The sequence below is a fragment of the Neovison vison genome, chromosome 8 (genome assembly GCF_020171115.1).
Source record: "Neovison vison isolate M4711 chromosome 8, ASM_NN_V1, whole genome shotgun sequence".
Classification (NCBI taxonomy): Eukaryota; Metazoa; Chordata; class Mammalia; order Carnivora; family Mustelidae; genus Neogale; species Neogale vison.
Window position 1 is genome coordinate 93714281 of NC_058098.1, and position 16531 is coordinate 93730811.

The 16531-nt window shown below is 56.6% G+C and overlaps 1 protein-coding gene across 6 annotated transcripts in view; it reads right to left on the reverse strand.

The window, feature by feature from the left end:
• Positions 1-2251: 2251 nt before the first annotated feature.
• SFXN5 (sideroflexin 5) overlaps positions 2252-16531 on the reverse strand; it is a 110497-nt gene continuing 96217 nt past the window's right edge. For all 6 annotated transcript variants that reach the window (XM_044261379.1, XM_044261374.1, XM_044261376.1 and 3 more), the window contains one exon: positions 2252-2361. In XM_044261379.1, the coding sequence (XP_044117314.1) occupies positions 2284-2361 (78 nt within the window). In that variant the 3' untranslated portion in view covers positions 2252-2283. The remainder of the gene's footprint in view (positions 2362-16531) is intronic.

Consider the following 16531-nt stretch of genomic DNA (forward strand, 5'->3'; position numbering starts at 1 on the left):
AGATGCCAAGGCCACAGGGTCAGGACTGGGATGGGGCCAGGCCAGGGCAACCAGCACTGGGGGGAGTCAGAGAGACTCCCATTTCTTCCAGGCCTCCAGAGAGGGTGGGAGTGGGGCTGGGGTGAGCATTTTTGGTCTCAAGGTGAAGTGCACAAGAACAGGACACTGAGAGGTGAGGCAGAGTGAGCTAGAAGAGAGCTTTTCAAAAGGGGACCCAGACATGCCCAGTCTGTCACTGGCCCAGTCATATCATGGCAGGATTAGCTCAAAAATACTTGCCCCTCTCACATGTGCAACCTTTCCCTCTACTGTTTTGTTCTCCCTGCTGGTTCTGCTTTTACCCTTTCCTGATTGGCTGGGGGTGTGGGGGTGTGTGTGTAGGGAGGGGATGCTGCTCCTCAAGACAGTGTGGGAGGGGGGGTCCTTCAGGGCAGCATCCTGCAGAAAGAGCATGCTGGCTGGGAGTGAGGGCAGCAAGGGCTTCTGAGGGGGCACCTGGTGTCACCCCTGCACTGAGGATGGTAAGAGCGGCCCATCCCATGGCCCATGGCCATAAGCCCCACACTAGATTTTCCTGCCAGTGTTCACTGCCAGCCACGTCTTTCCCCAGGTGGAGTCACCCGGGGCTGCCATGTTGAGGGCTCCGTTCCAGTTGGGGTCACTTGAGGGGTCCAATGAGGCCCACATTTCCCCTTTGTTTGCCCCATCCACCCCCACCTCGGCCTCGCTTCCTTCTGCAGAGCCCCAGCAGACCTCTCCTCTTCTTGGCCCACCAGTGGGAGGAGACAGCAGCAAGGGGGCCAGTGCAGGGGGAGAGGTGGCACATGGGTTTGGAGCCACACGTAGGCGCAGCCGCCCACGCTAGCTCCCCATTCAGAACCGAAAAGTGTTTGGCAGAGGTCAAGTGTGCCCGGGATTTGGGTTCACATACAGAAAGTGAAGGTCCAGGTTCTGAGGCCAACTGCTGGCCATTCCCAAAGGGGCCTGCCCCTTTCCCAGTCCAGTGTCCACATTGGGGATGTGCCTGGGATGACCAGCATCTGAGTGGAACAGGCAAAGATGAAGTCCAGTGGGAAGAGCTGGTGGGAACCCCTTGATCCAGTCCTCTGGCCAGGGAGTAGAGGCTCAGAGAGGGGAGCAGACTTCTCCAAGCAGCCCATTCGTGTCACAACCACGGGCATGTGATCACTGGCTTGAGGCTGACTCTCAGGTGCCTAGAAACCTGGCCTCCATCCTCAGGCAGAAGACCCTCCCATTCAGGAAGCAGGGAGAGGGGGCAGGCAGCCTGGGGGTGGGGGCTGGAGAGACCTCCCTACCCCCCAGATGGCAGTCAGCCAGGCTCCCGCTCCAGCCTCCCACCCCTGCTCAGCCCAACTTCTAGCCTGGTGACTACAAGGAGGATCTTTCCACAGAGGTTGAAGTGCAGGCCCACAATTCCAGCCAAACATCCTTCCTTCTTGGGGCTTCTTGCCTGGAGCTGGGGTCATTTCAGGGGCCTCAAATGGATCAGCAGGGTTCTATGAAGAGTGACCCAGCCCCTGGCACTGGGCTTCATGCGGAGGGATTGGTTCTGCAGGTTGTGGCGTGGATGAGGACCACCCACACTCAGAGCCAACTGCCCACAAAATCTTTCAGAGGCCTCCAGTGCCCCTGACTTCCTTGGCCACCTCCCGAGGACCTCGGTCATACTGGTTCATCCTGTGAGGTGCAGACTGCGTCCCCAGCCCAGCCCAGCCCAGCCCAGGAAGCCACAGGGCATGGCCACCAGACTATCTTGCATCTATCTACCAGCCCCACTGCCAAACCAACAAGCCCCCAGGCCCACTCCTATGCCACCACTGGCCAGCTGCTGCATCCAGGCAGTGGCCACCAAGGCTCAGACGTGATTCTGATAAAAAAGAAAAAAAAAAGAAAACCAAAGTATAAAAGGATCCTAAATCTACCCCGTGGACACTCTACAAATTTTCAGCTTCACACATAATTGTGCTGAGTAGAGTTTTGACAACCCCATGTAAGGCCCAGAAATGCACTTGATTATTTTTTTTTATAGGAAATGTGTCAGAATTCCTCTCCCATGTGTTAACATGTAAATAGATTAGTTTTCCTACCTCTGCGGGGGTCCAGTGCTCCCCCAGGTGGCTCAGGACCGGTGGGGTGAGCTTGCCCCCCTCCCTGCAGCTGCAGTCCCAGAGTCTCCGTCCCCACCCCCGATCTCCCCCCTACCCCCCCCCCCCCCGCCCCGGGCCTGGATCACACTCCGGCCCCAGGCCGGCTGGCCACCACTCACAGCCCCTTGTTGTACACCACTGTCCGACTACTCGTGGCCCGGGCAATCTCAGGCTCTAACTGGGATGTCTCGATCTGAGGAGAGAGGGAGAACAGAGAAGAAAGGTGAGGGAGGAGGGCAGGAGGGAAGGGGTGAGCTTGGAAGCTGGGAGTAGCATTAGGAGCAAGTCGGTGTCCACAGTTCTCCCCCTCTGCCACCTACCGACACATCCTCTTTACCGCCCTCCTGCCGAGGGGCTCACGGTATCCCTTCCCGTCTACGTCTTGTCTCTTCCTCTGGCGGCGTGTCTGTGTGTGTGAGCGTCCTACACTCTGATCTCTGAGTTGCATCTTCCTCATCTCCAAGGGCCTACACTGTGCCACAGTCTGGGCTTGGACCCCCACAGTGACCAGCAAACCTCTCCCTGCCAATCCCCTCACCCCATCAGCCCTTTCTCCCATTCTCCACAGAGAAGTGCCTGAAAACATGCCCACCCTCCTCAGCTCCCCACTCATTCTGAGCACCACAGCCTTCTTTCTACTTCAGAGAAAAAGCAAAAGACAACGGAAGGAACCCCTTAGCATCCCACCACCAAACCCATGAACTACCCATCCACACTGTCCTACGCCTGCCCTCCTGCCACCCCTCCCCTCAGAAGGCAGAACCTCCTGGGGTCCACCTTCCCCACCCCCACTCTGGAAGCCCACTCCCAGACTGTCCTCCCCGTCTCCCACCTTCGCAGCCCACTGACTCCTGACCACCAGCATTTCAACACTGACAAAACCTCCCATCTGATAACAAAACCTCCCATCCCGTTAACCCCGTGTCACGCTCCATCTACTGCCTGGTCTCTCTCCTCCCCAGCAACCACATTTCTTTAAGACACTGTCTCCACTGGCCTTTTCCACCTCCTCATCTCCCACTGACTTCTCAACGCACAGCAAATCTGGCTTCTCTTCCCACCATACTCCACAAAAATCCTTCTCTCCAAGTTCACTGCCGCCCCCATGCTTTGTGACATCCACTGGACCCTTGTCAGGGTCTCTGGTGCTCAGCCTTGTGGGACCTCTTCCCTGCACAACCCCTGGGGGGGGGGTGAGTCAACCTTCCTGGTGACTCCCAGATTGGAGGGGTCTCCCGCCATTATTTCTGCCCTGAATCCTGGGCCCATGGGGACTGCCTACCAGACCTCACGGATATCTCACAGGCCCTTGAACTCAAACCTAAGATCTAAATCACAGCTGAAGTCGCCATCTCTCCCTGCCCCACCCCGGCTCCCCCTACCACCACCTAATGGTGCCCTGGGACTGCCTCGCCTCCTCTATGCGCCCTTCCGCTTGAGTCCCTGTCACCCGAGTCCACCCACCTGAGACAGCGTGAGCCTTCTCAACTGCATTGGGCCACCCGTCTGTTCTTTACAAAATGGCTGCCCTCAGGCACCCAGTCTAGACTCCTGTGCTGTCCAGTCCCTGCCCAACTCTACCCTGCCCCTTGGACCGGAAACACCACACACACCTACTTATTTCAGGGACTCGGGTCCACTGGGCTTTCCCCAGCCTGACTCTTTGCCTGAGCTGGTTCCTCTGTCCCCACTTTCTTCCTCCCCCTCCCCACGCTCCCCCCCCAACAGGCAGCTTTAGATATCTTCCCTCCCCCAGCCTGGGTATGGCCGCTTCCCCAGCCCCCGGCAGCTCCCGGCGTTTCTCATATCCCAGCTGTATCACTTGCTGCTGAGGCTGACTGTCCACTCGTCTTCCCCGCCCCCTCCACTCTAGATCGCAAGCTCCATGAGGCAGCAAACATGAGGTGTGATCGTGTTCATCCCAGCATCCTCAAGGCCTCGTGCCAATACACAGGAGGTATTCAGTAAGTGTTGAATAAATGAATGGGAAGAAGGGAGGAACAAGGCCCTGGGAGGAGAAGGTTCCCCTGGAGGCTCTACGGCAGCCCAGGGGTTGGTCTGCAGCTCCAGGGACTAAGCCAGTAGGGATGCCTGAGGCTCCAGCTTGAGGGAGCTGGAAAGAGAGGTGCTACCTCAGTGAGGAGGGCCCCCGGGGCCTGATCTCTTGCCTGGGCAGAGTCAAGGAAGCGCAGAGTCAACTAAGCCTTCGTGGCTTAGTTCAGCCGAACCTGCTCCCAGGTATCTGCTCTATGTCGCGGCCGACAACCCTGAAGAGTAGGCAGAAGGTTCCATAGACCAGCCCTGCCTTCAAAGAACACAGTCATGCCCGGGGCCGGGCCCTTCAGAGGCCAGGCAAGAGGGAGCTCAGGGCGGACCGGAGCTGCTGGGCACGGTGGAGTTCCTGGAGAAGGGGGACCCTTCCCCTGTCGTCCACGGTACCCCAATACCCAGACTCTGGCCGTTGGAGAGGGCCAAAGAGACATGAGCGAGGCTGGAGGCCCAGGCCTCTTCCCCAGCCCCTCTCCTCAAGCCACCTCTTCCCTCCCTACCCCTGCCGGCCTCCGAGTCCCCTCCACCCCACCAGTTCCCCTCGTCCCCATGCTGCCACTGACACAATGCACAGCGCCCACGCTTAAAAATCTAAATGCTTTTGAAAATGTTTAACCTAGTTAGACAAATTAGCAAAAATTTGTGCAAAACAATTTAGGTATTTAAAATATTCAATGTTTTTAAAAAACTGGAAAACTGTTCTTAGCTTTCAGCTGCAAAAACCAACAAAATATAACATCCCAGCAATCTTACCATGAGGTGTAACATAACCCTTCGGGAAAGCTGTTAAACAGCTACTGAGGCATCCTGGGAAATAGCACTTCATTTATTCAAATGCACATATGTCAGGCTTTTGCACCATATGTCATTCCAAGCTATTTACAGTAATAATTAAATCTTAATCAACGTTTAACCTCTGTAAAATGTTTGAAGAATCCTAATCACCCTTCAGACTGCACTAATGAAGGAGAAATATATAAACATAAAAGGAAAATGATGCACAGATATCACACTGGAAAGAACAGTAATTGCAAAATTGTATTTCTTTTAAATATAATCAGTAAATGATGTAAAGTAAGCCAAGGAGTATTTTAAGTTAAGACATCTTGGATGTCAGAGGTGTGAGCAGCTAATTTTGTTCTGCTACCCATAACAGATGTAGCATATTTTATTTTAGTGCCATTATTAGCAACTTCCCATGCCGGCTTTCACCGAAGCACTGAGGCCCGCATTAAAATCGGAGAGGCTGCTCACCACCGCGGTGGAGGACCACGGGCCGGGGCCACGGCCCACTTGACCCACGCGACCCATTCCCTGGAGAGCGCTGGCCCCGGTGCAGACTGAGGCCTCCTCCCCTCAGCAGAATGCTGCTGTCACAGACCGGGGACCCCCCCTCCCCCCGGGCTCCCCACCATGCCTGGGGCAGCTGGTAGGAGGGATGCAGGCGGGAGGTTCGGGCAGAGGAAAAGCCCTGGGGAGGGGAAGGTGGCTGAGGTACTCAGGAGCAGAGGCTTGGGGACAGAGTGCCATCCAAGGCTTTTTTTCTCGTTTCAATGTAATCAGCCCTCACATCAGATGTCTCTGGCGGCCAACGCCATCCTCCAGGGCTGGGCACACAGAGATGGACGAGGCATCTCCTCCACGCCCTTGAGGAGCTCAAAGTCTAGGGGAGGAGTCACTTAGGAAAGCACATGGATCCCAGAGAGACGAGGTGCCATGGAAACTGGGGAGGGGGTGGGGGTTACCATATATTGATGAAGGAACGAGGAAGAAAGGCTTCTCAGAGGAGGTAGGCCAGGAAGAAAATGGAGGATTTTGATACGAGACGGTAGGAAGTGCTTGGTGGATGAAGGGAGGAGCATCGGCCGGCCAGCACGGCCTGTTTGGTACGGGTGACATTGCGCGTATAGGGAATGTGGCAGGAAATGGAGGTGGCCTCAGGACAGGCCCTTGTAGGCCTCATGAGTGTGTCAGTGGGGGGCCATGGGGAGCCAAGGGAGGATTCTGAGCAAGGGCAGGCTGCAGTCCAGACTCTGTGTTAGAAATGCGGGTGGCCGTAGATGTGGAGGATGGACGGGAGGGTAAGCCAGGGGGCAGCTGTGGGAATGAGAGGCGCCAGGTCCTGCCCCGTGATGCTGCCAGAGGGACTGTGAGGCGAGCGGCACTGGGATCGTCTCTGAAGAGAAATCCATAGGAGTTGATGACCAATCCCATGTGGGGGTGAGAGGGAGGTGTCGAGGATGACTGTGCGTTGGATGACTCCTAATTCTAGCTCAGGAGCTGGGGTGGCTGGTGACGCCGTTCTGAGGCAGGGAATACGGGAGGGAGACGGGTCAGCGGGGAGGGGGACGGGCTCAGGCTGGGCCGCGTTGAGACCCCCGGGTGCAGAGGCCTAGGAGGCAGACGGGGTATGGGTTCTGGATCTCTGGGCAGGGGTCTGAGCGGGAGAGCGAGCAGGGATGTGTAAGCACAGCCGGAGCCCCCGGAGTGGGGGAGCTTGCCCAGGAGAGCAGATGGAAGGGGAGGGCGCCAGGCCTGGAGAACAAGCACATTTGAGGGGCGGGTGAAGGGAACAAGCCCATGATGGTGGCCTTGAGGGACCAGCCCAGGGAGCAGAAACAGCGACAGAGGGTGCCACATGGCACCAGGCAACATGGGTACCAGGCAAACAGTTTCCTGGGTGGTCCCAGTGAAGGCTGAAAGACTTCGGCCTTTGTGATGGGATGTGCTGAACTCTGGAGTCCAGATTTCTTGCCCCCAGCCCAATGCTGGCCCCAGGCCCAGACTCTTGCCCCCATCCTGGGCCAACTCAAGTGGCTGTTCCTTTAGACTCCTCTAGCCTTGGCTGGGGCTTGGGCAATGGCAGCACTCACAGGTGTCAGGACGACTAGGGGAGGACCCTGGGCGGCTTGAAGGTCACCTCTCTGAGGTGTGGGGGTGCTGGGTCTCCCCCACAGAAGTCACAGCCAGGGCTCTGCTGACAAACGGATGTGGTTCAGCTCCTGGGTGAGGGCACCAGAGCTCCCTGCTGCTGCCTCAACCAGGGACAGAGACCAACGGCTGTGCTGTGGTCTCGGGGAGTCCCTCCTGCTGGGGGGCTAATGGACAAGCAGCAGAGGCTGGCTTTATGTACCATATAGGCAACAGAATCAATAGTGTGGTGGCCACAGAGGCTCATGGGTGGCTTAGGGAATCAGGGAGGTGCCAAGGCCCGGTAAGGGGAGTGGGTGCAGTGGGGTTGGGGGACACTAGTAGCAGCCCAGTAAAGGCTTGAAGCCCCAGGGTTATAAGCCGAGGGCAGGGGCTTGGTTCTGACCGCAGACCAGCTCTGAGGGTCCTCCTCCAGGGAGAAAGTGATGAGGAGAGAAGGGGTTGGGCAAGGAGTGGCCACAGGGGGAAGGGGTGACCCAGTCCCAGGCAGGTAGCGCCAGGCAGGCAGGAACCCATAGGTCCCTCCATTCATCTGACAGACACCTCCTCAGGGAACTGACCTATATTCAGCAGGGGATGGGGAGCCAGAGCCCCGGAGAGTGGGGGCCGCAGAGCCCAGGGAGGAAGCAGAAGTTCTCGGCCTTGTGTGATTGTCCCCTCAGCCCTAGGACTGGCAGTGCCAGGAAGCTGTGGGCCTGCCAGGGACATGTCCACCTCGCCATGAGAAAAGTAGTGTCATCCAGCTAAAGTTTCGTGCCCATCACATCTGAGCCCTCACCCCATCCTCCACACTCAGCCAGACACTCACAGCAGAGAGCCCCCAACTTCTGGTTGCATCTAAAGTCAGTGGCAGAAAACACAAAGCCCCGTGTCCAGGAAACCCAGCCTCCCCTGAGCACCCCAATGCTCCGCTGGCCCCAGAGTCCCCGAGAGCAGCCTCATAGGGTCTTCCTTGGTGGTGCAGGAAGGGTTAACCTTGAGCTAGCTGCCTGTCTCCTGGCTGGGCTGGCTGGGCTGGGCTCACTAAGGTGGGGGGCCAGAGTCAGGAATGTGTGTGGGGCCACCTCTGCCTCCCAGCCTGGGAGCACACACACCTGCAGCCCCCGGCCAGCGGATAGTTTACATATTTGAACCTGGAGCTAAGGTGCCGAGACATAAACAGGAAACTGGATCCCTGGCCTGTGCCCCATTCTCAGGGGCTTTTACCTACTACAAAGAACTTCCTCCTCCTTGCCTTTCTTCTGGTGGCTATTCTGCCTCCTTTTCAAAGGCACAGGGCTGGGGGGTGGGCTGTTCAGTGTGACCCTGTGACACGGCTCAAAGCTGCCTCCTGCTCCTGGCCAGGGTTCTGGGCTTCTGAGCATCTGCAGGTGGTGGTGACATTGACATGAGGTCCAATGCCCAGGCCGGCACCTGACAGAGTCTGTGTGCCCAAGGCCCCTTCAGGCCTGGAACCTACTGGACAGCATAGCCCATGCCCTCTCTCTCTGGGGCTGAGCTGGCCTTAGGTCCCGCTCACACACAAAAGTCCAGACCCCATCTTTGGTGAAGCTGACCCAAGTGTCCTGGAGGCAGAGGTGTTAGGACAGGGCTGGGGGAACAGCTGAGGCCTGAGCCCGGACCCCCTGGGTCAGGCCTCTGATGCTGGCTCTGGGTCCCCACTGCCTTCCCAACGAATGTCAGATTCCTTGACTGGATACTAAAGGCCTTCTGGGGCCTTCTCCAGGTTCCTCACCTACTGGCTGCTCTCCATTTCCAGAACATTGTATGTTTAGCCTTTGAGGCCCAAGTCTCTAGGCCCAAGCAAGAGCCCTAATTCTCTAAGACTGCCTCCTCCAGGAAGTCTCCCCTGACTTTCTCAGACCAAATCCACTGCTGCTGCCCTTGGTGCCCCTGGCACTGATTTCCATCTCCTTCACATCCCCAGTCCCCTGCAATTTGTTCACTCACCATCTGCAAATACAGCAGTCCCCGACCTCACCCCAGTTCAAGCGAGTAGGTCCTTGATAAAAGTCTAATCCAACTGAACCGAAGCTCCCCAAATGCAGGAATCCCGTCTTATACTCTTCCATCTCCCCTGTGCAATGTGCACCCAGGAACAGCTCAGACCCTCTCCCCATTTTGGAGCTTTGTGCTGCTCCTGGGTGCCCCCTGGTGGACCAATCTGGGAATCATTCTCTGTCTTCCATCTTTTGGGCTTTGAGGCCTCAGTTTACCTGTATGTGCGGTGGGAAGATTTTCTGCTTCCGGGGCCTGAGATGAGGATAATATCAAGAAACAGGTGAGAGAGCCCTGTGGAATCTTGGAAAACCTGTGTGTTGCTGCGTAAGGAAGCCCAAACCCCATGGTTCTCCTAGAGCCCAGGCCCAGGCTTGCTCACGGGGTCCCCCCTCATGGTTCACAAGGCTGAGCCCTTGCTTGTGGTCCAGGAATGTCCTATGCTGCTTCCCATATACTGATCTTTTAATCCTCTCAGCAGCAGCTTTATAAAACCAAGCCTCCTCCCTCCCTGTCCTGAATTCAGCGAGGCTTTCTAGAAGGTCCTAGAAAGAACCAGGAGGGCTAGGCTGAGAGGTGGCCCTGCTGAGGCCTGTCACTAGGGCATGTGTGTGCACGTTCGTGTGTGGGCCTGCGTGCACGCACAGGTTTGGGCCGGGGGTGTGGGGAACAGGCGACATGACAGGTGGCGTTGGCGTTCCCGGGCTCTGAGTGGCTCTGCCATTCCCATCCGTCCCTCCTGGGGGGTCCTGTGGGCAAACTCCAAGAAAGCAGCGGGCGGGGAGGCGGCAGATTTCTGACGGCAAAAATAGCCCACTTTGGAGTTCAGTAAAGACTGATTAAACCAGTAAATGAGAAAAACCCCAAACAAACATCTCCAAGCAAAGTGGGAGAAGGATTTGAGATTAGAGGGGAAGAGGCCCCTGCTCTGGGAGAAGGTGAAAATCTGTGGACCTGGGAAGGACACAATGCCCTCTAGACTTTGCCTCTGGCCTCACATCAGGACGGGAAGAGCAGGAGAAGCAGGAACCAAAAAATACAACCAACATGCTCTGTGTCAAGTTTTCATAGAGCGCTCATTCTCAGCCTTAGGGCCACCTACATGATGAGGGAGGGAGAAAGGACTATTGACCCGAGGAGCTAGATGGGACACAGGAAACACATGTCACCAGAGTCTACCTGTGCGAGGTGAGACAGAGCCTAGTGGGGCTCATCAGAGAGGACTTCCTGGAGGAGGAGTCATTTCTAGAACCACCCGAATGTAGAACTGAGCTCATTCCCAGTTCTTCCCCATTCTTGGTGGGGAGTTCAAATGCCTTCTCAGAGAAAGCAAGGAAAGCTGGGGGAGATATTTGCTTCTGGTGAGTCACAGCTTCCAGCCAAGCTGGTTCACCAAAGCTACCATTTTCCTCAGAGCTGGTGATGGGGAGAGAGATGGAAGAGGTTCTGGTGCCCCCTGGGGTCACCCATATTCTTTTCCCACATAGGGAGAACATGTCTCTTTGTTTCTTAACTTTTAAAGCTGGAAGGGGGACCAAGGATGGGTAGAGGGTGGGGAATGAGAAGAGGAGGCTGAACTTGGCCCTCAGATACCTTACCTACAGCAGGGAGGTGGCCTTTAAGAGCCACCCTCTGGGGCCAGGGCGAGCTGCGGCTTGTGAGTAGTATGAGGATGTGATGAGGGCCTTTGCCTTCTTCAGATCCTGCCTTCTCGTGCCCTGGACCCGGTAAGGCTGAGGTGAGGAGAGGCTAGGCTGGGGAAGGGAGTGGGGCTGGCAGGGTTGACATGGGAGGCTCTGAGCAGGAACCCCGGGGACCTCTGATGATGTCTTTTCTTCCAGACAAGGTGTTTGGCAGAAGCTGGAGAGGCAGAGGGAGGGTGAGTGAGGGGGTCCCCTGCTGAGTTGTCAGGGAAGGCCAAAGAGCAAAGGCCGAAAAACCACCAGCAGGGCAGCCGGGCGGGCCAACAGAGCAAACAGGCCTGACAGGATACAACCCTAGCTACTAGTGAACCTGACTCCTTGCCTCTCACTTGGTGCCTGAAAAGCTGGCGCGGGTAGGAGGGACACACACTCAGAGAACCCCTAGCCCTCAGAAGCAGCCCAGAGCTCTGTCCTCCACCTGCCGCCAGCCAGAGCGCAGACGCCCTCTTTCCTGTGCCCCCATTCCAGTCCCACTTGCTGCTGGGAGGCCAGAAGAGCTGAGGGAGGGTCCAGGGGCCACCAGGCATGTCCCCCGGAAGGCGAGGCTCTGCCCACCAGAGGCATATTCCAGTTTGGCGGCATTCTCCAGTCACACCAGGCCCCAGGAGGTGGCTCCCAGAGGGCATACCCATGCTGCAGACAAGACATCCGAAGGTCAGCCTCTGACTTAAGATCACACAGTCTGCTTTCAGCCCTTCCAACTTTAGACCTCGGCCCTGGCCTTGTGGCTTCACTTCTAGAATCCTAATGTGCAGAGCCAGGAAGAAACGTAGCTCTGCCACCCTATGGCTGGGGAAATTGAGGTCTCTGAGGTTCAGAAAGGTTATATGGATAGTGGAGGCTGAGGGAATGCCAGCCAGAGGGGAGGAGGGTGGGCCTGGGGGATGTGGGGTGACCCCAGCCCCAATTCCACCTATAGACCGGGCAGAGCCCCCCGTGGCCCCCTTTCTCTCCCCCACACCTCACTCATCCCCAGAAAAGCCCCACCTTTTCCTGTGGACACATTTCAGCCTCACCAAATCAGCTAATTATTGACAGTTGGTGAAGAGGAGATTTCACTTTTTCCTCCTGTTAAACTGCTCCTAATTAGTTCCCTGTTACCGCGGCTGGCTCGCCCGCCCGCCGCCCGCCCGTCCGCGCAGTAAGCCCGCTGCACAGTGCCTCATTAACCTTTTGCTCCTCTCCTGCCGCCTGCCAACAAGATGAAGACAAAAACAGATTGTCAAACAATGGCTCCGGCTTGTATGTGCAGCCCCGTCCCCCAGCCCCTGAGCTCCCAGGGGAGTAGTGGGGAAAAGAGAGGGGAATGAGGTTGGGGAAGGGGGGGACGTCTGAGAAGAATCGAGGAAGGAAGAAAGAGGCACAAAGACAGAGAGACAGAGACAGGCAGGGCCACGGGGAGAGGACTTGGCCAAGGTACTGCTTCTTGCTCCAAGGAGACATGAGGTTCGTTAAATGGGATTGGAAGCGCTCCCAGGTGGGGAACACTGCTGTCAGAGTCGGAGGGACATTCGCCATCCCCTGGTCCAGCCTCCCGTGGCAGCCAAGACTGGGAGCATGAAGACAGGACCCTGGACATCTCCCTCTAGGGACCTGGGCGCTCTGTGTGTGTGTGTGTGTGTGCACGCGTGTATCTGGGGCAAGACAGAGATGACCACAGTTGCTGGAACCCAGGGCCCCAATCTCCACAGGCCTCTCCTCCAGAAAGGCCACCATGAATCGGGCCCCACATGCCACGGAGGCCTCCACAATCCACGAATCACCCATGGGCAAACTCCCACACAGCCCTCTACTTTATTTTCATGTTATTACATCAGCACCTGACATTCTTTGTTCATTGCATTTCTGTCCATCCCCTCAGAATGGAGGCTCTGGGAGACCAGGGGCTATGGCATGGCCCTCCCAGGTACAAGAAGAAGGGGGAGGCAACCCAGCACCTCTGGGGTGGGGAACAGAATTTAGGTGTGGATGAGTCCATGCCTGGGTGCAGCTTGAACAAAGCCGGCCTTGGCCAATGCCCCCACAGCCTTAATCTACAGGTCCCAGGGTCTGCTGGACACACCCGACACTCCCTGCATGGTGCCAGGCCTGGGGCCTAGAAGGAAGGCCAGCCCTTACACCCCTGTTCTCACATGCAACTTCCTAAGGAGGTTCCCTGCACCACCTACTGGCCCATTAGGCACCCCCCCCACTTCCACCCCCAGCTCTGGGTTATAGATTAAAGGCACAAATACCTCCTCCAGAAGGTCCCTGTGAACACTGTCTCCCTGAAGGGTAGGAGGGCTGGCTGAGGTGCCGGAATGTTCCTATGGATACATTAGCAGGGAGTCATCTCGGGCTCTGACTCGGGCCTTCTCACTTTATAGTGAGGTGGAGGAGGGCTGGGGAGGGGTTCTAAAATCCTTCTATGAGTATAGAGCCGACACCGTCATTACCAACCTAGGACCTTGGGCAAAGCATGCCTCATTTGTTTCCTCATTTTTTTTTTTAAGATTTTATTTATTTATTTATTTGACAGAGATCACAATTAGGCAGAGAGGCAGGCAGACAGAGAGAGAGAGAGGAGGAAGCAGGCTCCCTGCTGAGCAGAGAGCCCTATATGGGGCTCGATCTCAGGACTCCGGGATCATGACCCAGCCGAAGGCAGAGGCTTTAACCCACTGAGCCACCCAGGCGCCCCTTATTTCCTCATTTGTAAATAGGGAATAATACTGGTGCCTACTTCATAGGACAGTTGTGTTCTGGACCCTTGTTTCCCTTCCGTAGCCAAGCAGGCTGCTCTGCTGACCAGACCCAGGGCCATGCCTGTCTGTCCTGGGCTATGTGCATTCCTTCCTGCGCATTCCTCCCCATACTGCACCTCTCCAGGCTCCCATCCCCATCTCCTGGAACACCCAGGGAGTGGAATTTTCTTTGCTGTTCTCCAGTGCTTTCCCATCCATGAGCTCACTTCTCTGAACACAGAGAAACTTGACTACCATACGCCTCCTGGACCGCATTGTCTCCTACACCCACCCCCAGCTGCTGAGCTCTTCAGCTGGTCCCTCTCACTCTGCGGAGAGCCCCTCGTCCTTGAAACGCCCTTGTCCTCAGGGTCCATGAAGGCACTCCCTCAGCGTCCTCCCTTAGGCCCCTGTCTGCTCCTGCCTTTTCCTGATGCCTTTCCTTCCTCCCACAATGACCTCATCCCTTCCTTGGCTTCAGCTCCCCCCATGCACCAAAGGTTCCACATCTCCAGCCAAAACCTCTCCCCCGAGTCTGAGACGCGGACATCTAACGGTTTAGGTAACATCCCTTAAGAGTCACTAATGCCTCGGACGTGAAGGGCACAGGGAGGGCTTAATACAACAAGGCAAGCAGTCACCAGCATGATGACTGGCCCAGGAGACGGTTGGCAAGTGGTCACTAGTATTATTCTTTGCAATTTTCATTTCAAAATTAGCACCGTTTTAATAGGCAGAAACATGAGTTTGGAAAGAGCAGGCAAAACTCTCTCCCAGGGATTGAAGGGAGGATTGAAGTTCTTTCTTCAACCTCTGGGGTTAGCAGGTTGGAAACTCCACACCAATCACTGCGGGCCAGCCATTCTAGAAACAAGTTCCTGAACTCTACTTCTAAGTCCCCTAATTAATTAATTAGCGTTCCAGCTATTACTCCTGTTGACAACCTTGGTGGCTCTTGGCAAGGGTGGGTCAGCCCAAGCAAGTCCAGACGTATTGTGGCAAATCCCACCGGCTTCTGGGATGTGAGACACGATCCCCATAAGGCAGGAGCGCTACCTTGTTAGAATTAATTGGGAGGGTGAATGGGGGGAACGAGGTCTTCTCAGCCAATGGGCTGATGGCCTCGGTGCCATAGGTCACAGGCCTCAAAATACTCAGTAAGGCCCAGACGGGCCTGCATCCTGGTAGAGCTGATGTAGGTGAGGAAGGGGCGCTGGAGCCCACGACCCTGCCCTCCTTTCTCAGAGAATGCACTTCTCAGGCAATGACGACGTTCTTCCCAGCCTAGAGAAAAGGCTTGGGTTTCAATGAGAGGGACTCTGGTTAGACACTCAGAAGAACTAATTTCTGTGCCTAGTTGAGGCAGGCATGAGCGAAGAGAGGAGCCCTGACCTTGACAGGGAGCCTCTGTGAGGCCAGGCCTGCTCCCAGAGACCCCTTCCTACAGCCACAGCCAGCGGCTCGGGTGGGCGGATTGGGGCCATCTCTCCACTGCCAACCTCAGAGGAACACCTGCTGAAGGCCCACAGCACTCCGAGACTCTCCCCCACCCCCAGGCCCCCCGAGGGCGCCCCCCTAGCTCCCTCCTCTCTCCAGGAGTCCAGGACAGACAAAGCAGGTGAGGGAGAAGAGAAAATCCTGTAGAACAAACAGATGTCGCATTTCGCCCAGAGCTCTAGCCTGGGATTGGGTCTCTGGGGTTTCCTCTCATATCGGCCCCTGGCTTCTGTGACTTTGGGCTGGTGCCTGGGCTGCTCTGGGCCTCCGTTTCCCCAGCAGATCCAGGAGGATGGTAAGCTGGATGACCCTGAGCAATCCTTCCACCGTGTGAGTCCCCAATTTGGTACCATGAGGCTTCTCTGCCTGGGTCCCTCCCCATGCAGACAGGTAGAGCTCTGAGGCCCACCTGAAGCTTCTGAGCACGGTGGAGCCTCCAGGCCCCTCTGACCCTCACCTAGGGCTGCACACTCTGCCTGGCTGTAAAGAGAGATGCCACTGCCTAGGGGAGTGCTGGGCACAGTCTTTCCAAGACGGGGACGCCAAGACCACCAGGAAGTGCCTCCCCTCCCATCTTTCCAACTTCCAGGCAATCTAGAGCCCTTGGCTCCCTTCAGTGTCCCCTGACATCAGGTAATAGCTCTTTAGCTGTCGCGGGGGAAGAGGTACCCCTGGCTTCCCGGGAAGGCTGGGTGCTGTGGGCCTGAAGGCTCTCCCGGCACATATCACACCCCAGCCTCCCCACCCAAGGGTGCCTTGGCCTGGTGTCAGTTTCCTGCTAAATCTCAGGGGCTCAGTAGAGGGAAGTGACTCCCATCCTCACCTTCCCAGGACCTCGGGGCCTGGAGACTGGCTCACCACTTCCTCCTCAGGACCCTGGGTCTTCAGTCCCCACAATCCAGGCCCCTCATTTTCACATTTCCGACTTCCCTCCAGGAACCTGCCCCCCCATCAAACCTGGCTTTCCCCGCTCAGCTTACTCGCCCATTACCACCCTCACCCAGCTAAGATTCTGGGGCCCGCCGCTCCACCTGACGGCGGACTGCCCGAATGCCCCATCCAGCCGGATGAAACCTGCTGGGTGAGCCCTATGACTCTTGTAGCCCCCAGCATCTCTACAGAGACAGGCCCTGGCCACGCCCACAGCCCTGTGTCCTCCTTCAGCCATCCCCTCCGCAGACCCCTTGCACAGCCTACCAGGGTCCTCTGACTTCCTTGGTCAGCTCTCTCTCCCATTCTCCCCTCTGAATGTCTCCATGTCCCCAAACTGCACCCCCCCACCCTCGTCCATCTCTGCTTGGTCCTGAGCACACGGAAGCCATCAGAACAGCTTCCTTAACCTCCCCACCCCCAAACACTGTCTCCAACATGTACACAAGCTCCAGTCTCTCTGTTTAAAAAAGGCAAAAATAAGCAAATAAAAGCCTCTCTTGATCCCACCTCTTGTTGCTGCTGCAGGTCT